We start from the raw sequence: 25829 nt of genomic DNA, 5'->3' as shown, positions 1-25829 counted from the left end.
TGATTGAATAAGTAGACACATAAGACCTTTACTTACTGTAGTGAGTGATCGAGCTTTGTTATTTATGATATAGTTTACATTGTAGTTTAATTATTACGTTACATAAAATTTATTGCACAGAGTAAATATTATTATTATTGTAAACAGACTTAATTGTTATCTACATTTGAAAAATGAATGAATGAATTTATTTCTTCAGAAGCCGTCAAAGAATTTTAGTTTTTGAAAATGTCATTATTCAAATCTATCTGAAGCAATATATACTTTTATTAGCTTTTAGATAAGTATTTACGCTGATGATTGAAAACAGACATAAAGATAAGACATAGGATATTTATTTCAAGATAAATTAAATAATAATCAATATTGTAGAGATTTGATACTGATCCCACCCCATGAAACGAGGATAAAAAAATTGCGTTTTAAAATAAGCTATTTTTCACGGATCACGCGTCGCCATGAATCGCCAAGTCGAATTTAAATTTGATTTACTGGGGCCAAATGTGCACGCAATATCTGCTTGACTTATTGCCTTTTCGATACACAGATATGTAATTTGTCGATAGTTAGATAGATAACTACTAAATACCTTCACTCAATAATAATAATGGATGGATAAAAACCCTAAAATATATTCGACGTTACATGTTCCTGTAAATCGATCTTAACTTTCTATAGTTTTGTATTCAAGTCAATTCAAATAGAATTGATTGAACCTCCACTTAATTAATATAATTACTAATTTAAATTGTGATCAAGACCAACAAACTAGATTTTCGTAACACGTAAAGTGTATTTAAATATTTTGATTTAATTTCGTAAAATTAAAAACATCAAACTAAAATAAACATTAGATGAAATTAGTTACTTTTAAAAATTTAATTATCGCAGAATTTTCAAGTCTCTACTTACGGGCTTAGAATAAAAAAAAAAACAATAAATATATATGTAGCTAAAATAACAAAACCATCTCATGTTTAATTGAAACAACAGAATTATAGTCCCGTTGTGAAATGTGTCGGTCAGTGCGTGTAACTGACATTCTTTGATACTGCTCAATCGACATGTCACTTTGACGGACTAGTTTAATTGAATTATTGACATGGTTTTGTTTACGCTACAGTTATATCTATGTAGACTTCAACTGCCTCTTTGGTTTAGTAGCTAGTAAATAAGGCCTCAGATTCCAAGGTCCGGGATTCAAGATCCATGCTGGACCGATAAAGCTTATTACGTTTTTCCCGTAAAAAAATCTCAGAAGAAAAGAAATTGGATGTGAGTGTACAGAAAGCATTTTAATATTTTGTTTCTATACTTAAACTCTTTCCAGTCTTTTTGGATTTGTCGTCCAAGTGTGTCGTGAGAATGAGTGTTTAGAGATTGTACTTAGGTTTGAGCGCAAACTCGGGCACTATGTTGTCTTGAGTTGTGAGCTAGTCTATCTTGAGTTTCCGTAGTAGGTTAGTCTTACTTTGTAATAAGGCTTAGTGAATGCTCTTCTGCGTAGGTCCTATCCATCCAGTAGATATTCTACCGTCATACAGCAATTATAAACTCAGTATTTTAGGCGCATTGGTGTTTTAAGGAATAGTTAATATTTCTTACGGTGCTAATGTTTATAGGTAATGGTGACCATTTACCATTGACATTTGCCCGTTTGCCCATTTGCCCGTCCTCCTCATATTTAATAAAAAACAGTCAGAATTATATCATCATGTCTGCATCTTTCGAGTGTAAAGCGTAATACCATTTTCTTTACACTGTGGTACTATTATGCATTTGTTGCAAGTATCATGAATATTTTAAAATTAAAGATGCTATAGTATCTCAGGAGCGTAAAAGTGCGAAGGGAGTCACGTCATGTAAATGATATGAACATTGGTGCTGAGCAATATTATCTGTATTTAAACCTCGATGTGCTTTTATATATCTACAAAATAAATATAAAAAAGACTAAAGTGGTAAAATTCTTCAAATAATATATAGGTGTAATGTTAATATGTTAATCTTTTTATTAATGATGGTTTTATTGTCTAGAAGGGACAGCTAGCTGTTCTACACCCTCTGTCTTTTAAAACATTAGTATCGTCTATAAAATTTGAAATTGAAAATATAGCCACAAAGAGAAACTTATTGAAAAGTGTCGGGGATAACACTCCCGACAGAAAGAAAATTAGGATGTGAGCCGTCAAAACTTCAAAACCAGCCCATCAAAGTGACGTTTTAGAGGGATGCCGCCCCCGCATTACACCTCTCTCATTATTTATCACATTGTCGCCAAAATTAATGGCAAACCCTCGTCAAATAATTTTTATTTTATAAATGAAGCCGGTCTCTGGCAGTTTAATCATATCTTTGTGTTTTGAAACTGAACGGAACGACGCGATTTTACTGTCTGTTTTTTTTTTAATTTAGCTTTTAATATGTACATAGGTGCATGTATACTCTTTTAATGTAAATGTATAAAAGCATAAAACAAATAAGATGCTATTTTCATATTTAATAATATGTGTCCCACTACTGTATAGGGGATCATATCCTCTTATTTTCAGAAATAGAATTGTAGCTTTTTAGCTAAATTCATTGTCATTATTAGTCTGGATCAGACAAAACCAACAAGACAACAGACAATATTTAGTGATTAGATACGTTATAAAGTTTCAAGCGAGATAGTAGTTGCCATTAAATATTTTTCAGCAGCAGCTGAGTTAGGGAGTATTACCATTCTGCGATTCATACGCCCTCGCGCCGGATGGCCGGATGGCATAGTTTTATGAGAGTACGGGAATAAAGATGAATGGTCGTGTTAGTCCAAAATCGCTTAGAGAAATATAACCATCATCGCCATTATTGTCAACTATAGCTTCCTAAGTGCAAGTTCATGTAATTATCCACTTTGAAAAATAAACATCAATGTCGCTTAGTAATTTAAAAAAAAATATATATTTACTGATAACAATAGCCAGTTAAATTTAATTAACGGGAATACACTAGTATCTCGTGTCAGAGTTCACTTACAAGGAAATAGTTTAAAGTTACTTGTTATGAAAACGACGCTAAAAACACATAGTTAACTTTGTTTTAATTATCAATTTTATCTTTACGTTCTAACAAACCGTTTTAATTACGGGAAACTGAATACTGATCGCCATTAAACTCGATATCGTAACGCTGCGGAACAAATAAATATTTTTAACGTAATGGCCTATTGATAATATGTTTAGTAAAACAATAGAATGTTACTCTGTTAAAAGATTTAAAATTTGTTTTTTTCTTTCTACCTCATCTCGTGCTCGGCTGTAAGCGTTTGGAAGATGAAATTCTGCCATTTTACTGGAGCACCTTGTTTCAAACTTGTATCTTAATAATATAAATTTCAGTGTTTTTTTTTTTACTTTTAAGTGTTTTGTGGTAAATCGTTTCGATTTTTCTTCCGTCTTCAAAGTTGGCTTGTTTATTCTGTTCCCTCGACACAAAGCGTACGAATCATCAAAATTGATTTACCCTTAACGTTTAGGGAATAAAGTTCAATTTCCTCGATTTTTATTACCGTAAGATGTGAAATTTATAATTGAAGGTCGTAAATTAAGGTGACATCGACAGTTGTGGCTCTCGGGAGCGAGACAGGTCGGGAGGGAAGGTTCGTGCTACTCGTACCAATATTTTATCGAGAGGGTAATTATTTGATCATATTCCGGTAACAGACTTGGTTCCTTAATTTGTTTCACGTTAAATTTACGATTGATTGATGTAAATCTTTGTTTAACACAAAGTGTTTATTGCGTGAACTTTGTTTGAAAGTTAAGGCTTAATAAAAGGAATGGAAATACAGTCTTTGAATCAAATTTTATTAGTAGGATGCTAAATGGGTAATAACAAATATATTTTCAATGGTAAGCTTGTTATGCGTTATTTTTATTACATTTGAATACCAGAAGCTGATGTCGAAGGGTGCTAAGATCGAAACAACTATAGTTTTATTTAATAATTATATCTCATATTTTACATTCAATATATTAAATGTTCTTATTTTTATATTCATAGTAAAAAACAAAACTTTACGTTTTAAAATTTGTACCAATTACCAACAATTTCGGAAATATGAAAATATACTTAGTTTTATTAGAAAAAAAGCAAAGAGTTTATGAGACGCATTATTAACTAACGAGTCGTAGGGAAGATGCGTATAAGCGAAGTGATTGTTTAATGCGTTGACAATACTTAGAACAATATTCCATCAGCTGTACTAGTCGGGAAACTAAACTTTAATCTACCTTAATACATATTTAGTAGAATTGTCAGACATAACATTTTCACATATTTATACACAATGTATTTTCTGTGTTTTTGATTACCTACATTTTAGATCTAGAAGAATAAAACCGGATAAAACCAGTTCCCGATCAATTGCGCGACACCTCTGAAACCTCCCGCTGGCCGATTTAATTCGCGCCTTGACAAAAACCCTTTGACGCTTTCGCCCGTGACAGATCGCAGTCGGGCGCCTCTCGCGCTGTTGACGTCCCCATTATCACTCGGAATTGCGACTGGGAACTCACTTCACAAATTCATGCGTACTGATCTTGTATGAGAGTCAATATGTTTTATTTTTAGATCGTTGGAATCAATTAGCTTCATTTTTGTGGGAAATTTTAAAGATGGTAGGTGATGATTATGATGTCCTTTCGACTTAAGGCTACAGCGACCATTATCATGAAACACTAGCCAAATGCCCAGGATATATTATAGTGCACAAATGTGTATGTACAAGTGCACTGTTATTCATTCTCATACTTGATGAGACGACTATCTAATACGACCAGATATACATCGGTAGAGTACCAACAGCTTAACGTGCTTTCAACTTTTAGATTCCGAGATGTTACTGGAAATATCTCGGTAATAAAATAATAAAAATAATAATTGTCCTGAGATTTGAACTTAGAATCTTGGGTTCTCGACCTTATCAGTTATCCAATAGACCAAATATGCGACTACTAGAACATACATAATATTACGTAGTCAAAGATAGGAGTCATAGATATTTGTAACGATAGGCTTATTGGACGGTTATGAAGTTTTATGTCGATCGATGTCAAGCATAAGTAGAAGAGGAAAATCTGGTTTAGGTATACGATTCTGTTTTAACGACTTCCATGTTAAACCGGCTTCGTTCTACCGTTTTTATTTTATTAATAATTCGATATAAAGTTATTTTTACATCGTCAGTATTGATTATTTGGTTTCTATAGAATTGCATTGAGAATAGATAAAACCTTGCATATATTAAAATATATTTTCGATAAAAAAATCACCTTTAACCTGGAAATGGCGATATTTTACGATAACATAAAAATGAGATATAAAAGTGTAAACAGTAGATTAATTAACATAGAAGTGATTACGAATCGGTCTTATTCCATGAAGCGGTAGGAAGCGAGGTGACGAGGTCGGGCGGACGCTTAACTATCAGTTCTAAGAGAGACCGGACGGAAGGTCAGTCTACTACACTGTTGGCAGATAATAACTGTATCTATTCAATGCTGATGCTGTTACAGAATAGGTATTCAGACTTTGATTACAATATAACAAAAACGTACACACGTTGTACACGTTGTTTGTTAGTTAATAGCTTCTTTGGTTTAGTAGTTAGGTTGAGGGCTGTTCTTGATTCTAACTACGGAAATCCCAAATTTTTCTGGCGTTATCAAGAAATCATCAATAGTTGCCCTAAGTTTAGATGTAGGTACTAACATTCACTTGCCTCGGAAAACACATTAAGCTGGCTCAAAATTTATCCGGTCCGATATGCGATGGAACGGCAAGAAATATCTTCGAAAAACTAGGCCTCTACTTAACAAGCTTTTTATTTGAACCCGTAATCTTAGGTTAAGATTCATGTAAATCTACTATAACTGGGTTTTCGCGCCTTTTCAGTGTAAGAGGTTACTTGTTTGAATTCTTTACTTTAGAGAAACACTTTTTAATATGTCTGATATTAAATCAACAACGTATTTGACAATAAATTTATATTCACTGACCATTTATACATACTATTTTACAAGAAGTTTTACTTCAACTGCTGATTTTTTATATCGATAATTATAACTTATCGAAAACTTACAGAAATTGCAATGAGCATTATAAACAAAATACGTGACATTCTCACACTACCGCGTACGTTTCTGTATCGTATTTCGTATAAAAACTCGATCATTGTCATACAAATGTATCTGTTGTTATGCCGCGTAATTGCTGTCCTAGTGTGTAATTTGCGAAGGGCCATTGTGCAAGAGTCAATGCGAGCGCAGCTTTGTTTGTTATCAAGTCGATTTTAGTTAGGGGCAGCGATTTTATTGAAGAAAACGATCAAAAGGACTGTGTAGTTTTAACGGTTCTATTTATATAACAAGTGGAAAACCATCGCATAGATTGTTGTTATATTTTGACTTGAATATCCACAGTTTATACATATCCCACTGCAGGGATTATCCTTCTCGTTTATCTCGAAGAGAAATGTTGGAACTGCTAAGTACGAGTTAAATTAATAAAAAAAATAACTGAAAAGTATAAATTAATAATTTTGTATACTGTCAATGGAAATGATCTGGCGTTTCATATGCTCTGGTGATGCGGAAGAAATCGCTCTTTGGCGAAAAGTCCGTGTTTTGTTTCGCTATGCTTTATTTTAATTAAAGCATTAAAACTTATTTTTACGTTGTCAAATACATTGAACAAGAAATATGAAATAACGTGAACTCATTGTAAGTTATTGTTGTAGACAGATTTACTTCGAAAAAGTTTTCTAAGTTTCGAGCTTTTTTTGTTGATCGAAAAATTGAAATGGTATTTTAGAAATTACTTATATCTTTATGATTATTAGTACTTCGAACCCTACTTAATTATATAAATTTATAAACATATTAATGTTATTTTTTGAAAACACATCAAGTCAATTTAATACTAAAGTCAAAATATAACAAATGGTTTCAATTAAAAAATCTTTGTTTTTAGCAAATATTTCTAAATAGCTACTCAAGTATACGTTTGCAGCTTTAGATCCCCTCCTTTGTAACAACAATAAACATATTCTCAATAGGATCTAACCTTAAAACACATTAGTGGGATTTCCTCTAATGACTACTAAAACAGAGGCGAGGATAACTCTGTAAGTGGCTTTAAGTCAGATATGTGGTACAAGTCATCGACTTGAAGTGTTTGAAACTAGCCCTTAGAACACAAATCATATCTGAATGTACCAATGAAAAAATTAGACCAAATCAGAGTAATCTCTTTATAATAAAAAGTTGGTTCGTTTTAGTTGTCATTTAATATTATCTTTTTGAATATAAACGCTTCCGCTTATTACTTTAGGTTCGAATACGCAATAGTGGGGTAGCTTGATTGATGAGCCGCCCTTGTTCTGATCGCCGGCTCAATTACACTACGATTACTTAATTTGACATGATACTTTGGGAGTTTTGACGCTCCCGCTTAAGGGCTCCTAATTTTGATGTTAACTTGCTTCCTTCATGATGTCAAATTGATTTCTTAAATAAATTGAAATGGCGTTTATAGTCAATCATTATTAAGGTTTCAAATTTTAGAAGCGACGAAAACTAGTGAATGGTATTTTAATAGAAGATAAAGGATATTCTAAAGTGGAGTTTCATTCCTTCTCTTCTTCTCTTTGAGAACATTTGGAGTTTAATTCCTTCTCTTACTTTTTAAGATCCTAATCTATTTTTTTTTTTGTTTATAAATGAATATGTTTTGCAAAATAACGAATATATATTTATTTTTGAGTACATAGTGATGAGACGACTTTTATAATTTTAAAATGTTTCGTTGTTTGACATTTAATTTTTCTCGATAAAACTCTTGAATCAATCTTCATACAATTGCCTATTCGAATTAAAAAGTGTAATTAAAAAAAATAGGAGTGTTGTCCTATAGATAAAAGTCAAACGCGTTTCGGAGAACGTTATTAATCTCAAAAAAAATCTGCGCTCGATTACTTGACGAGTAACTGCTAGCGTTACTTTCTAATGCTATTTTATTACCTCTATAAATTCGATGGATCGCCCCAGGAGGCGCTTACCGACTGGCTATCGCGCCTTTCGATTTAGAATTCTCTCCGATCAAAATTGAAATGGCCGACCCCTTTATCGGAACAATTTAAATTGGACGTTTTAAACACGATTCTTTTGGTGGTCGAATTGGAAGGGTTCGTCGGTTAAATGGCTACATCTCACTACACGGCTCACGGATCTCTCACGGATCAGTCGAGATTTAATCAATCGAATTTAAATTGTTTCATTTCAACTTATCTCCAGTTTATAGTTAAATCGAAATTTGAGACATTTAATAGGTTAGTTGTTTTGATATGAACTAAGGACAAATGTTACAGAAATAAAAATCACGATCATTTGCTGAACATCCCGTTTCATATTAAGTATTTTATTTCTCATTTTGTGAAGAAGAAGAAGATGAAACATTTAAAGTACTCATAATTGAATAGTTTATTGAATTACTTATGCATTTTTTATGTCATAAGTTGGAAAATGGGCGACCTGATGTTAAGTGGTCACCACCGCCCATAGACATTGGCGCTGTTAGAAATATTAACCATATTTGCTTCGCCAACGCGCCACCCACCTTGGGAACGAAGATGTTATGTCTCTTGTGCCTGTAGTTACACTAGCTCACTTACCCTTCAAACCGGAACACAACAGTACCAAGTATTGCAGCTTGGTGGCAGAATATCTGATGAGTGGGTGGAAAAATATAAATTCGTACGCAGTGATATTAACATAATACGCAGAAGGTTTTAGTAGTAAGTATTTTAGAATATCCCCATAAAATTACTTGGAAAAGCGTACTCATAAATCTCGAATACCAACAAGGCATTTATCCTAAAATACCCTTGTTATCTATTAAACAATAGTTACAAATAGAATTAATTTCGTTAGCATGCGAAACACTAAGTTAAAACGTGAATTACAGTGTAATAGGCAACATAAACAGCCACGTCGGAGCCAACTTGGCGGAACTTTTTTGCTCTGGCATTCCACCTTCGTAGAACAAAACCTCAGCGCTGAGAGTTTGCTAGAAGTGGTAAAGAACAAACTAGCATTACAACAATGTGGCAAAAGTAAATAGTAGAGAGGTATTTTTAATTAATAAGATAGCGTTAGAAAAATAATAAGCTGCTTCTAATTGTATGTAAAAAAATTTTTATTATTTTCTATTCAACAAGAAAATACAAACTCTTACTATAGATCTCAGTTTGTTAAGAATTCAATGTCTTATTCGTTTTTGTTCTTATTTTCTTACATTCATTGTATATATGAAGATTTCCTAAATAATAATATTAAGTTATTATTCATTCGTATCAATTCATACAATCTTGATGACATTTCCAATATCCATTACTCTAAAAGGGAGACTATCACGAATTCTCAACAAAGGGAGGTGCCAAATGGGGGGCAGTCCGCAAATAAAATTGTCGCCACAGAAGTTACGTCTCACGTACTCGGTCATTGTGAATTCAGTACAGGATCCCGGTTTACGCCACCTTCAAGTTTGTTTCGATAGAGGATTTATTTAGCAGAATGTGTTGCTTGGTACTGTGTTGCTATTTGTGTTGGCTTATTTAGCTATATCATTTGATGCGGACTTCCTTGTGTTTATTTCATGATTAATAATAACCCATATTACAACAAGCCGAATCAAATAACACAAGCTGAATTTATTTTAGATTGATTATTTCTGATAATATTTGCAAATATAATATTCGCGGTTCATTAAATTGTTTTGCGTTATTTTTTTATATTTGATATTCATATGATAAAACGGCGTAACATTGTAACTAATATTATAAATGTAAAAGTGAGTTCGTATATATTTGTCGTTGGTTTGTTACGCTTCGTTAAAAATGTTATTTACATGTCGTCAGGTTTTCTTTTTTTTTTAATATGTGATCCGTGGAGTGGCAAATGTGGCTGATTGTAAGTGGTCACCACTGCTTAAAGACTTATAATATTAATATTAAAGACTTATAATAATATTACAGTAATGTGCCACCACCCTTGTAAACTAAGATATTCCTTGTGCTTGTAGTCAAATCCGAACACAATACTAAGCATTAATGTTTGGCGATAGCATATATAAAGAGTAGGTGGCACCTCCCCTGACGAACACAAATCACCACCAAGTACCAAGGACATATCCAACGAACCCTGCCCTCCTTAATTCTATGTAAGAAACTCATAAGCATAATACAGTGTAGATACTTTGTTGTTATTAAAAGTGTATTATTTTTATTACATATATCATGCCTTCCTTATTATACCTTCGCTTTGTATAGTTTTATTTAACAAAATATTCGTTACAGTCGATAACGAAATGAAGCTATGCAATCGTTCAGGGTGTATTCTATTGAGGTTCAATATACATAAGTATAAAATGTATATGAGCGTCTGGTTATTTCTTTATTGGGATATCCGTGGCGATGCTGGCATCCTTTGTCCGGCTAAGATGGCGGAATACACGCCGACCAACCCCTGCTGAGTAAATTCGCTTAACGTTTTTGTGTGAAAGAAAAGCAGCGCCGTGGACAGGTTAGGTAAAATTTCTCATTAGGCGTTCGAAGAACATGAGAATTTGATTTTAGTTCAGAAAAAAAGTATCATATGTTAATAAGATACTAGTTTATTAGAGGATTGTATTGATTTACTTTTTCTTCTCATTTGAATCCAAAATCTCGTGCAGAAGGAAGTAAGAAGCAGTGTTACAATTCATAATCACGTAAAACGTTACAAATACTTTTTCTTTGTGAAATTAGTTCACACATATATCTACATACGCGTACATCTTAACCGATGATCGCGAATTCAAACCCCGGCAAGCTGTACTAATCTTTTCGAACGCGGCGGTTAAGGAAAACATCGTAAGGTAACCTGTATATATCTAATTTCAATGAAATTCTGCCAAATCTCCACCAACCATAGGAGCAGCGTGGTGGAAAAGCTCCACAAAGGGAGAGGAGGTCTTAGCCAGGCAGTGGGACAGACTGTTACTTTTATATCTAGAAGTAGATAGACGAAATGGGGATATAACTATATAATATGACTGTATATATACGCGTCATGCTAATAAAGTTCAAACATAATACAATCTTACAAATGATGATATACGAGGGAAACAGCACCTATTTTAAATAATTTAGTTGCAGCTTTGTGTCACAGCCTAATAAATTTGTGTGGCCGAGGCGTTATTACATCATATAAATTCTCATACATGTAGACATGAACTGCATATAAATGTTCCAAAGACTGGAAATAGAATACGTTTCATTTTGTCGGGTAATATTTCTGTTTTCGTTGCTAGTCATTATTACGTAGGTACTCGTAGGTAGTTATTGGTTTCATTTAACAATGGCGGCTGCTTATGGAAACACAGGCTTAAGAACTTCCTGGATGATAATCTGATACATAGAATATATCTTTAACAGAATCGTGAACATTTATTTATTTATTGATCTTCGAAACACAATCGTTATATTCACAAATAATGGCGTAGCTAGGTGGGCTCCGGTGCAGAGGAAAAGAATCAGGTCCTCATCCCCTTTTTAACTTATATTGCTCTTCAAAATTACATATAGGAAAAAAAATCTTGTGAGCATGGTCGAGGTTATCTAGCTTCAGGAGCTGGCGAGTTGGTTGACCTGCTCTTTTCAAAGCTTACATGGCATACCTGGCCGTAAGCTGAGCCATTGTTCATAAATTATCGTGTAACAGTAGGAAATGAGTTCGTATACAGAACATCATTACGGGCATTTATGTTATACATTTGTAGCAACAAAATAAAAATTGCTTGTCGAAGCTAGACAAACTGTTAATTAGTTGATTTATTTATATAACACTATAATTGACCTTCTATATTATCTTTCTGTCTATCCAGTATTACATATTTTAAAAGAGTTTACTTAGTAGCTTGGTGCAAGCCCGTCTGGGTAGAAACCATGTACTCATTATAGGTATATGGTAGATACATATACTACCGCCAAACAGCAATACTTAGTTCCGGTAGCAGTGTAACTACAGGTTCCCAAAGTTGGTGGAGCATTGACGATATAAGGAATAGTTAATATTTCTTTCAGCGTCAATATTTAACTATTTCATATAAAAAAAATTGTTAGTTATATGATGGAATAAACTTTCGAATAAATTAATAATAATAGTTCTTAAAGGATTATTTTTTTTCTAACTAATCAATCAATAATTAAGTTGTTATTTATTTATCATACACCAGTTAATACTTTATAAACTATACTTAGATAAATAAATATATTTCATTTATTGCTACGGATTAAGAGACACAGATTATCGTAATATTGTCATAATCAAACATTTAAACATTATCACTGGTAAGATTATTTATTAGATTTCAATTGTAGTGATAACAATTCTATTAAATATTCAATTTTCATTTTAAATCATACAAACCTTTTTACTATTTTTTTTTTTACTTTTTAAAATTTTATAAGTAGGTACCTAATTCTTACCTACCAGCTTGATAATGAATTGAAAATTAAAACAAGTATGTAATATAGTCATACAAATTCTATGTTTCTGAGTTTGTCTTTTGATGAACAACGATATGTTGTAGCATATTATGTTAACATATAGTAATGTGTAGGTTTACAAAATATATAGAAGCATAAAGTGTTAGGTACTAATTGCCACGCTTAGGTATCTACTTTTTTAAGATAAGTCACAGTTAACGGATTTAAGTTTAGAAAATAAATAAAGACTAGAATAACGATAACTTCGACTACTTTTTTAACACAGTTATCTACTAAGAACCCAAATATATTTTAAATCAAATCAATTGAAAATGCGAATTATTTTTTTCTGTTACACATTTGGAAGATGTTTAAAATGCTTCGTTATGCCATTTTAGGAAATTAATTGAAGATATAAAAAAAAATTAAAGCGCGAACTAAACAAAGGTTATTTTGTGTTTTATGCGTTTTATTAAAACGTTACGTATATAACGTTGCATTCTAATTCAGATTAACTTTCGTCGCAGTCAATGAAATCCAGATCTAGTCGTTTAGCGCATTGAGTTTTCCAGGTGCGCACAAAAATATCGTGTATTGCTTGACTATGTTTTATTAGATAGGTAACAAAATTATAACATAGGTAATTTTAAATTTCGAAGTCAAAGCGGATAGCTAGTATTAAATATAGTACGCCGTGTGTAATCAATTATCGTGTCTGTTTGAATCGATTAATAGACGACGTGTCTGTGCAAATCAATTTTGATTGTCACCTTCACGACTGATACTGCGAAGTGGATTTTAATTTAATTTTCTTATATTACCTAAATCTTTATGACTTTTCTTTCATATATTGTAAATTAAAGTATGCAGTGATTTAATTAAAATTGAAATAAATAAAATTGATTACGATATAAAATGTGGTGGTGTGGTCATAATACCTAAACCGTGACATATGAAGAGTAGGTCGAACTATGTAAGTATATAAAAAGGTAAAAAAAGAAATTATTATTTCTGTAAGCAGTTCAAAATTGAATAATTAAGTAGGTACCTGATAACATTAGCTTAGACAATAATTTACTTGAGAATAGGTAAGTAACTAAGTAGGTACGTTTTACAAAAGAATACATTCATAATCAGATTGACTACGAAATTGGAAACACTTTAATCAATAATCTACTTTATACGAATGATAAACTCGAGCATCGCCTCAAATGCCTTTTTTACTTTCATTAGCGATCGTATACGATTAATATATCGATGGGTCCTACGTACATGGGCCAATGCAACAATTTTAGCATTTTCACTTTTTTGTGTCAAATGCTTCCTATTAGTCTATTTAACAAGTTGCATTAAAAAAAAATACACATTTATAGATGCAAATACTATTTTTTTCTGCTGTAAAAGAGCTTATGTGACATAATTTTAAACGTATAAAGGCAAAACGGTAATTCGAGACTTGTACGCGGGGAAATCCCGCGTATTAGTTTACTTCAACAGCCAATCAGTCAGTTAAGCGCTTCTACGACACACGGAACGGTGTCGTGCTGTAATAATAATTTACCAATATTTTAGTGAATATTATGTGTGTTATAAGATATAATTTTGTGTAACATGACGTCCAAACATTATTCTAAGTATAGTAGAAGTCGGAACTTAGTAAATTTAGCGATTGGTAATGTAAATAATAGTGACTCGAGTGAGCAGCTAGGTTATAAGAACGACGAAAATAAACACACTGATCTTTGTAAGTATTTCATTGTTTTATAATATTATCATGTATTGATAATATTGATTTTTATGTAATTAATAGTTAATTATTGTACATATAATTTAAAAAAAACCCGTATTCTGGGTAGAAGGGCCAATGTGATACTTTGACCATTATACTTGTTTTAAATTGAAAACAGACACATTGGCCATATATTTTTATTTTTTATTCTTTCAGTTTCTTGTTCAAATTAGTTAACTTGTGTTGTTTTATTTACCATTCTTGCATACCGAAAGAGATTTAAGTAGCTTAGTGTTTATTTAGTACTATCCACATTACTACATAGTGTACAAACATATTCTTTTTCAGCTTCTCCATTACCATTTGAAGCTGATGAGATATTAAACGATTATAGAAATCTAAATTTGTTGCAAGATATATTTAACGACGACAAAGATTTAAATCAAAGCTATCAAAACAACACACTGCCACAAAATGTTTCCATAGCACCTGTTCAATTAACTATGGATAAACAACTTTATACTCATATGTCACACCTAAATAACCATGAGCCAAATGAACCCACTATAGAAAATGTGTCCTTAAATAGTCCTATAACAACTACTAACCCGATGGATGAAATTAGTTACACTTCTCATGGGTGTGACAGTCAAAATCTAATTCAAATGACAAATGAGCCCGATTTTCAAGATATATGTAGCGAACATACTCCTATGCCGTCACCCAATGGCAGTATAAACCCTTTTGGTAATGAAGAACCAATCCCATCAGTTGTATCTTTACTAACGGATGAAAATGTGTCCTCTCCAATTTCACAATACTCATCCGGAGAGGTTCCTGTTCCATTAAGTTCCAGAAAAAGAAGATTTACAAAAAAAAGAGACAGCGGAAGATTACGGGAAACATTTTGTCATGAATGGATAGATTCAAAGAGAAAAAGACTGAAAAATACAGGAAAATCTTACTATAGTCGAAATGGTAAGATACGATCAGGAAAAAAACTGGGAGAACCATGTCAAAACACGTGTAAATTGAAATGTTTTCAAAAGCTAGATGACGACACAAGAATTGAAATTTTTAATAAGTTTTGGGAAATCGGTGATCATTCAAAACAGTACGATTTCATTAGTAACTATGTTGTTAAAATAAATAAAAAAAGAACAATTACAGACGGTGAATCTCGGAGATCTTTTACATACATTTATCATTTACCTTATATTCAAAACCATCAAAATTCTAAGTTAATTGTTTGCAAACAAATGTTTTTAAATACTCTTAGCTGTGGACCCAAGATGATAAGAACCGCAATATCTAAATCAAGTGACACCGGTAGCTTTGCTTTAGTAGACAATAGAGGTAGGCATAGTCACCATAAAACATCTATAGACCCAGATATGATCAAAAGTATTTGTGATCACGTGAACTCATTCGAACCGGTTGATTCACACTATTGTCGTAAAGAAAGTAATAAACTTTATTTAGACGGATCATTAAGTTTTACGCGAATGTTTAATTTATATAAAGAGTGGTTTGATTCAACTAAGTATGGTAGCAAATGCGAGTCATTAAGGCAGTATAGAGATGTGGTCAATAAAAATATCAATCTGTCATTTCACAAACCCAAAAAGGATCAATGTCATGTCTGTCTATCTTATAAAAACAATCCAATAACGCCGGAAATACAAGAAAACTTTGAAAATCACATCAAAAACAAAAAAATGTCTAGATCTTTAAAACAGAACGATAAACATAACGCACAAAATAATCCTAAAATATTTTGTGCTACATTTGATTTACAGAAAGTGTTGCTAGCTCCTAGTGGTGAAATTAGCTTATTTTATTATTGTAAGCGATTGAAAGTTCATAATTTATCTGTGTTTGATATTGGGCACTTGGTTGGTACCTGTTATTTGTGGAATGAACAAATAGCCATGAAGGGCTCAAACGAAATAGCTAGCTGTATTTACGATATTATTAACCTTAAGAATAAAGAGGGCTGTGATGACTTTAGATTTTGGTCAGATAATTGTACTGGCCAAAATAGAAATAGGATAATGTTTTTTATGTACCTCTATGCAGCTAAACAGCTTAGTATTAATATTAAACATACTTTCCTTGAAAAAGGACATACGCAGAATGAGGGTGATTCCATACATGCCACAATTGAGAAAGCTTCAAGATATAAGAATATTTATACGCCATCTGAGTGGAGTTCATTAATAAGATGGGCTAAAGTGAAAGGAGCTCCTTATAATGTTATAGATGTATCTCAAAACATGATTTTTGACTTCAAAAATATGCAAGCTAGTGTTTGTTTTAATTGGACTAAAAATTCAGAAGGACAAAAAGTGCCTTGGTCTAAAATCAAACAAGTTCGTGTCAGTAAATATGAAGCAAACATTCTGTTTTACAAACTGGATCTATCTGAAGATGCTTTGGAAAACCATATTGACATTTCTAATGTTTCTGTTAGGACAAGACGACAAATGGCTGACAGATCGGAAATACCGTTAAAATTATGTTATAATCAGTTATTACCAATCCTTCCATCCAAAAAAAAAGATTTAATTGATTTATGTCGCAAAAATATTATTCCACCAATTTATCATGCGTATTACGAAAATTTGGTTGCATCTAATGATAATGCAATGATTATTACTACTGATAATGATGACAACGAGTGATTTTGTTATGTTTTTGAAATGTTTAATTTCTGCATTTAAGGATTTTATTAATTTTGACTTTATTATTTTTTCCTCTTAGGCGGTGTACTAAGAACCTTTAATTATGTTAAATATATTTTTATTTTTATAAGTTTGTTGATTTCCAACGTGATTTTGAAAAGATTTTTACATTTAGTGTTTATTAAAAAAAATATGGATGTTAATTTTTTTTATTTGCTTTTATTTTTGTGACCTAATTGAGGGTTAATAATTTTATAACACTAAATAAAATAACGTATAAGTGTCAATGTGAAATATATCACAAAGTATTATTATTATCAATATAATTATTATTAATTTAAGTTATCTATTTATTTTAAACAATTTTTTATAAATATAAATACTTACAAAAAATTTAAAATACGCGTTCTTAGTTATTAGTTTTTGGCGAGTAAATCGACCAAAATGACTCATTGGCCTTTTTATTATATTTTTTTCAGTATATTACTAAACAAAAAAGTCACGTATATAGTCATATCTACATTAACTAAAAAACTAATAATACAAAAATAAATCAAACTAGCTGAAAAAATGAACATTAGGTGTCATAATAACTGTGCAAAATTTTAATAACATAAGTTGAATAATGTAAAAATTATATCCAATTGAAACTTTGAGAGCGTCTACTGAAAAGTTATCAATTTTCATATTGGCCGTTATACATAGGACCCATCGATATATATACGATATCTAACTAGGTACAGTCAATCGGTTACTTGATGCGCGCGGCACCTGTGCCTTCACAGACTCCGTTGACAGACAAAGACGCAGATAATAAGGAGCATCCCATTGGTGCATCCGTCGCGCGGCCCCGCCCATTGCCGCAACCGACCAATCACGACCTCGCCTACAGATCTCAAGCGTTATCTAGTTATCTGCCGTCTCACTTGCCACACTAGCTATTTTCAGACATGAAAATGTAATGCAGCGCTGAAACACAAATGCAACGTCGAATACTTTTAGCGAATCGACAACGTAATAGATATTCGAGGTGCTCTTGTCTAATGGATTAAAAAAACTGTATAAATTTACATTGGCGTAAGTGATCTTTGAACCTTTTTGTAGTTAAATTTTAATGTCTCAATGAGGTAATCAATTCTGTTCATTGGTTGAGAAATTAATGTAAATAAGTAGCCATTGCCTTCTATTTAGCGATTGAATACGAAACGATAAGACACAAATTGCCAAGTCGCATTGAATACCTACGCTTTGTTTTTTAATCGACGTTGTGTTTTATTAAGCACCATTTTATTTTAAACTCTTATAAATACTGCATTAACACCTAACGCTAACACAAAAGGTTGATCACATTTAATCAGAGAGGTCAATCGTTATTGGAGGTGTAGCGCGACTGATTTCTTATAAACCCTGTCGATAACTGAAGGGCCTTTGTTTAAACGTCACCGTTGTAAAATACAGTTAGTGTTATTGCAATGACGGTCGTCGAATCAAAAACAAACGCGATGAATAGTGTAATAGGATGCCATTGATGATAATTAGAGAAGAGAAAATAACACCCAACATTGTCGTCACAATAACCGCTTAGAATAATTTAGAGAAAATATTTTTACCATCACAACATAATGATGTTTTCAGATGGTAACCTTGTATAAACGTCCCCGAAACTCGTATGAAAGAGAAGGGTGCGGTACAAAGACAAGGTGCGGTGTGAGGGGTATGGGGCGGCCCGGGCGAGGGTATGATTCGGGATTATAGGGATGAGCTTTCGCCTCCTCTCGTTACTCTGGGAGCGTTCGTCGCGGCCGTCGCACATATCTCGCGATCCCCGTCACCGCACTATCGGGATTGTGCGTAGCGCTCCGACGTATTCAAATCTTTAAAGACAATTCGAAATTTAAATATTTATCTTTATTATCTTATCAGTATAATCGTGTTGTGTTTGTATATCAGTGGTCATCGATTCTATTTTTAAATTTTTCCAGTGACTGCAATTAATTGAAATTGTTGCTTTTTATTAACGAATGTGTTAATGGACTGAAAAAAAAGAATGCTTGAATGCTTTCGTTTTAATGTCTAGGTGATTTAGAATGAAGATGTCCGGTAAGTTTTATGAAATATTCAACAGATATGATACTTTTTACATTTTTAAAATTTAATTTCAGAACTAGGTAATTTAGGTAATACCTAAGTGTCCAAAAAAGAAAGTGTACTCTAAATTAAAAAAAATAAATAAATAAAAATTATGGTGTAGGTAGATATTTATCATTACCGATTTAATTTTATAATAATTAAAAAATAATACAATAAAAAGTAATAAACTTTATTAATATTTGAATTATTCAATTAAAAAACTGAAAATCAACTAATATAAAAATTTCAGGTAAACAAAAATACTTTCTAAATATTTAGTTCGCTACATAACAATAAAAAATATGAAAGAGAAGATATACGGGTATCCTAGACACTTAAAAGGTGGCCTGGTATATGTATGGTATGGTATAAATAGTACGGTACCTATATTAGGTACCATACTATTTAATAAGTAGGTAAGGAACTTAGTAACTTTAACAATAGAAAGAAACACATTTGTATTCGAATTTGTTCTGTATCTATGTACCTAGATTATAATAATATGAATATTAATCGTACCAACTTATATAAGTATAACTGAGTTCTTTCACATTTTTGTTTTTATTTTAAAGATATATTAATGTACGAGTGTAGTGTAGTGTTTTGTTTTTTGTTATTTAAAATGTATAATGTAAACGCCTGTGGTGTATAATGTAAAGTGGTGTATCACACCGTACATGAATTTATTTCCTACTTTTTCTTAAAAAAATGTGAATATACCGATGGTGTTTCAAAAAATCAATAAATAAATAAATAAGTTGGTACGACTGATCATGTCTTTATTACAATAGGTTTCTTAAAAAAAATAGTACTAACCTTTGCTTATTTTTAGATATATAAAAAAAAAAAATCTGCTATCCCCACCGATTACCTACAACATTAAAATAGAAATAAATTTCATTTAAATAGGAATAAGTATTAGTATTAAAGAACCTAAAAACTAAGTTGAATAATAACAGATCTTTGACTATTGCAAAAAGGATAATTGAAAAAAAAACGGTCTTAGGTATTTTATCGTTTTAATTATGTGTCCTTACAAAATATTAATTTTAATTTATATACGGATAGTGTCTTATATTTATTCGAAAAATGATAGCCACCTTTTAAAAAAAAAAACTTTAACAAACAAAAAACGACAAGATGTGTATTTATACATCGAATCAAGTGTTATCTAAAAATGTTAAGGGCGTGCGAAAGAACCCAAAATTATGACGGATTATTTATCTGTGGTAATATGGCAGTGTAATCTTTTGGCGGGCGCCGCCGGCCAGAAAGTTTGTTTACATATATTGTTTGAAACAACTTATAGTTGTGAAGGGTTTAGTTTACAATATTGACATGTGAAATGTTTTTTTATTTGTCCTTAATAAAATTGTTGTCCTCGACGTTTTTAAAAGAGTAGTTTTTGACTTGCTGATGTCGCTGAAAATGAGATCGTTCTTCATGACTGTTAACAGCTTCATTTAATAAATAAATGACGTAAATGATGACAACAGGAAGACGCCATAAGAAATTATTATATATGCCAAAAAGAGGACAGAAATTAATCCAGGTTACTGGACTTAGTTTCGTTACATACTTGTTCTAACTATTTAAATTGGATTTTTAATAATTTATTGTTACCGCATAAAGTAAGGTAAACTACAAACTCAGTACATATTTTAGCTTGAGAAAGTTTAGCTTTCCAAGAAACGCTTGACGGTCGTCAAACGAATACCTATTTTGCAAATATAATATCTGATGAGGCATGCAGTTTGCATGCCTGCTTAATTTTTCACTACTCTGATAAGTTTGAACAATATTCATCCTTATCCCAACGACTTAAGAATTGTATTTATAGTATAATGAGTGTCTTTGTCGTGTTAAGAGTATTTTATGATGGCATAAGACGAGCCGTGAACTCTCGGTGACACAGCGTCATAAGCCACGGTTATTGTCAGTCGCCGGAACTAACTCGTGAAATCGGCTTGCCTTGAGGTCTTGGAATACAGATAACATAAACTGCTGTCATAAAATGTTTTCATTTAATATTATAAATATGTTAGAGAGAAAGTAAGTGTTGAGTTCAAATTATGATTTTTGTCTTCACCGGAACGTTTTACTCGTGCAAAGTCTGTTCTTTGTTAATCTCTGGCAAATAATGTTCATCAAAAAACTGAGATGTATTGATCATCCAGATTGTCTGAATACAGAGTTATCATTAGAATAAGATTTAATACCCAAGAAGATATCAAAAAAATATTGCATATTAATTAATCTGTTCGTTGCTAATTTAAAATTGAACGTTGGATACCAAATGATCGAGCTTTTCTTTTAAAATTTTGATATTACCTTAGGGAATTTTAATGTAAATGAAACGAAATTAAATATCAATGAGATTTGTATAAATTGATTGCGACAGGTGAACTGGCATAGCAACCGATTTAAAGGAACGCAGTGCTTACCGAACTGGATTTACAAAAGGGAACCTTTAGACACGTTCACGCACATCCTGCGTTTTGTTAGACGGAACTGCACTTTTATAATGCTAAGCAGTTATCATTCCTGTCTTGTGATTGTATTGTATTAGAGGTCTATCAAGCGTCTAATTTTAAAGAGTTTTTTTTATTGCCACGTGCTGTGGAAGACGTATGGACAAGATAGGGGTTGTTTTAACAAGTATATTAGTAGTAATGGGGCGGTTATGATTTATGGAGTGTCTCTTTCAGCTGTATTTGCCTGGGGGTTGCAGTTTATTGATGACACGCGTGCGTTGCGTCGCTTGTAATGAATTTGTTTCCTTCTCTAAACACTATTGTTAGCTATTTGTCTTTCTGCTTTAATGTGATAGTCGGTGGTGATAAATGACGTTATTAAAAACTTCTTTGTATAACAAAATCGATATGTTTTTGATTAATTAAAGCGTATATGATATTTGTATTTTTTTAAATGTACCTTTTACATGGATCAATGCTATAACAAATATATTTGCCTCGGTTGATTTTGTTACTTGTTTAGTTTTGTTTTTGCTAATTCTCCTACAATCGTCATCACATGAAGGTACTAAAAATAAAAGAAACAAAGGCATATCTTCATGTTGATTTGCATTTCGGAGGGATGCTCTGAGAGACAAGAGACAAGCGGAAATCCTTTGTGGCGAGCGGAAACCAGGCATAATGCGATCACCATCTTGCATTCCATCATTTTTTTTATGTCTGAAATAAGACAGGTTCGAGTTGTCAAGGCACTGGAATGATTGCGGTTCTGATTTATTAAATTAATCGTAACACTAACGAGTTTGCGAGCATTTGTATTTTAATTTATCAGCAAATCATTGCACTCTACAATAAATAATTAATATTTATATCTTTTGCAGCGGCAGACAGCCAGGAATCTGGCAGCCCTCCTCCAAGCCCTAGTGATTCTACAGCATCAGAATCAGCGCCCACCTTAGTGCACATCAAACAGGAAACTATGGCCCCAGACATGAAAGAATACCACAGTGCATTAGACTTTGGTCTCCCCGACGCATACCTACCCCCGAGCTACGATTATTCCAGGAACTATTTATCCAGGCCACTGGATTTACCAAATCAAAGATACTTGGAATCAGCCAAGAGTCCTGAAAGGAATGATGAAGATTACAAAGACGAATTAGACAAGTTCGACTGCAATATGCCAAGTGAACTGGTTGTTAAATCTGGGGGTATATTTGCTAGAGTTAATATTCCTTGTGGTACGAAATATGGCCCATTTAACGGTAAATGGGACACGCAGCCTTTGGAAAGAAGATACGCATGGGAGGTGAGTTATACTTATAAATTTTTAAATATGGAATGAAAAATTGCTTGTAATTGTAATAATTGTTTATACATGTTAATAAGTTGAGCAATAATTCGATGTTAATATAAAACGAATAATATACCAATAATATGAAATTCAATCTCTAAGTGACATTGAATAGTGTCAACGCTTACTTTTACTAATTGATTAAAGCATCTTGTTTTGTAACATGCGCTTTTTAAAAGAACCACTTGTACTGTCGGGTCAAGTGAGGATTAAGTGTCAAAAATCAATGGAGGGTCTTGTTAATAAATAATCTCCTAAAACTAAAGCTTTGAAACAAATGTCACCGTTGGCAGTAAACTGTTTATTTTATTGGTGTCCTTAAGTAGCACTGTTTTTTTCACGTGTAGTTATTGAAGTGACTTCTTTAACCTTCGTGTCACACTTCGTTGCATTTTAACAAGTTCATATTATGTATGATGCATTAATTTAGTTAATGTTTGAACTGTTGACTACTTTAAGTATTAATGTGATTGGTTTTTACTGATGACGGCAAGACTAAGGACCTAACTAACCTTGAATTTTGTATTTTTTTTTTTAATTATTTATTTGATGCCTAATATGTTACCTATGTGAAAAATGTAACTTATTGTTTGGTTAATCGAATGCACATACGATAACATACATCTAATATTATAATTTGAATATTGAGAGTCACTTGATATGTTCTAAAATTAAACGTTTTTTAGTTAATTTACTGTTATTTTACAAGCGAATATAGAGCGATCTTTACATTTTGATAATAATACAAGAATAAATTATTTTGCTCACTTAAGATTTTTTTGTCAAATCTTGTGAAGTGTGTTCAAGTATGAAGATTGCAGAAGATATATGAATGAGGACATCAAACGATTGAATGCGTTTCAAGTCTCGAATCTCAGAGGGTGTGGCGTTATCTGCCCATAGGAAGCGGAAATCAATTGTCTGCTTCGATTCCTGGATTACGCCAAAATTGATCGGAAAAAGTACGAAAATATCGAATTTCTATCCGTATTAAAAGGAACTTAAAATAAATTTTATGCCAATATTAAATCCTCGTCCATGTTTATATTAGAACTCGTTTTGAGAAAATATACTTATATTATCTCAAAACGAGTTATATACTTATATTAAAAATGCGATAGTAACTCTGTCTGTCTGTTGCTCGTTCACAAATTTGCTATAAAGTCAGCTTAAATTCCAAAGAAGGACATACTCCTAAAACACGGGCGAAACCGGGGGACAACTAGTATTCCATATGTTATTCAGGGATATTGAATGTCACTGTTTGATTACTTTCAAAGAGATATTTTTGTACCGTCATGATAATATTTTATTTATTTATTTTAAAAATAGAACAATACCAACAGTTATATTTTTTAAATTACAAATTTTTTTCACGAGATCTAAATTTCTATAATATATTAATTATTAATAAAAATTCTGCATATTTTCTACGCACTTGTACCTATTCTTGGTGAACAATAAAAGTGGTATAACAGATAGTTCGCAATATTGTGGGTGTCATGTTACAGTCAAACCACGGCATTGTAAGTCGATGAGGCGCGTACTTAGTTCCGGTTCTTGAATAGACGATATTTTGAATTGAAATGTATAAATATTTAAGTTAGATAAAACTCAGCGATGCGATATCCTTCGATCAGTTGTTGAACTACTTACTTAGTCTATATACCATTATAGTTTAAATTTAAATTCTTACAATTAAAAAAATATTATTCATACAAGTAGACTCTTACATGATTTAAAAATAATAATTATTATTTTTAAACGTAAAATCTGGCAACTTAGGAATTAATTAATGAATATTTTTATTAATAATGATATATAATTAGTTAGTGAATAGCTGCTAAGTTTTCCTAAATCATCAATCATCGTGATATTGATTATTTTATTACCCGATAAGTATTTATATTTAAGATTGCAAAATCTGTGTATACCTACATAACCAGCTCAAATACAGATTTAAAAATAAGAAACATTATTACGTTTTAAAAGTTATATGGATTACAATTTTACAGTCGTAGTTTTAGTTTTCAATTTATTTTTTCTGTATAATAGTAGTGAACGTGATGTCAGGGTAAAGGTGCCAATTGTGGGCACGTCATTAGAAATAAATCCTAATCGCTGACCGCGCCGATTCCGCGCTATCGAGTATAAAGATTCTTTGATGCACTGCTCCCTATTGAATTATAAGATTTTCTTTTACTTTGTGATATATGTATTTACTGCCATTGATGCTAAACGTATGAGTTTTCAAATTATGCGTTTTAAAAACAATAACAATATCTACTTACATATGGTATATAATCGAATGATATAAAATAATACTATATTCAATTGTTTGATGCTAACTTTATGGTAAAGATACATTAACTTGAAAGTAAGTATGTAGTTAAAATTATTTTTTTATACAAAAATAAGTTTGCACCAAAGGGTTTTATTTCACAAACGAATAGTATCTCACATAGCAGTAAAATATAAAAGGAATGGATTAAAATCAATGTTCACATGTCTACATAAACTAAAGGGGTAACATTTATTGTTAGTTCGGAGACATGGTAGCGTTATCTAACCACCGTTTCACAAATTTTGATATCTCAATAAAGATTTTACTAAAAAAACATCTGATCCGGGTAATCAATGAATTCTTTACTATCATCCCGTGTCAAAGTGCAATAAAGGTGGTGTACGAATAAACCTTAATTTTGGTTAAGGCGTGACCCCCGTCAACAATTTTTTACATCAAAACTTTATATTTTAAAGAAAAAAACGAAAGTAACGGTGAATTTAACAATGAGAGACGTCACCGAATTCGTACTTAAAAATTAAAACTTGATTGGCGAGTTTTTTTTTTTAAATAATTTTGTCAAAAATCTCTTGAATCGCATCTTTT

The 25829-nt window shown here is 31.9% G+C and overlaps 1 protein-coding gene across 4 annotated transcripts in view; it reads left to right on the top strand.

The window, feature by feature from the left end:
* LOC125069870 (histone-lysine N-methyltransferase MECOM-like) overlaps nucleotides 1-25829 on the top strand; it is a 111188-nt gene that overhangs the window by 46458 nt on the left and 38901 nt on the right. For 3 of the 4 annotated variants that reach the window (XM_047679470.1, XM_047679471.1, XM_047679469.1), the window contains exon 3: nucleotides 22467-22894. In XM_047679470.1, the coding sequence (XP_047535426.1) occupies nucleotides 22467-22894 (428 nt within the window). Of the gene's footprint in view, nucleotides 1-18690; nucleotides 19082-22466; nucleotides 22895-25829 lie in introns of those variants that run through there. The other variant, XM_047679472.1, reaches the window with a different exon arrangement.

This window comes from Vanessa atalanta, chromosome 16 (assembly GCF_905147765.1).
Source record: "Vanessa atalanta chromosome 16, ilVanAtal1.2, whole genome shotgun sequence".
Lineage (NCBI taxonomy): Eukaryota > Metazoa > Arthropoda > Insecta > Lepidoptera > Nymphalidae > Vanessa > Vanessa atalanta.
The sequence above is the reverse complement of the archived record's forward strand: the minus strand, read 5'-3'. Positions and strand labels throughout refer to the sequence as shown.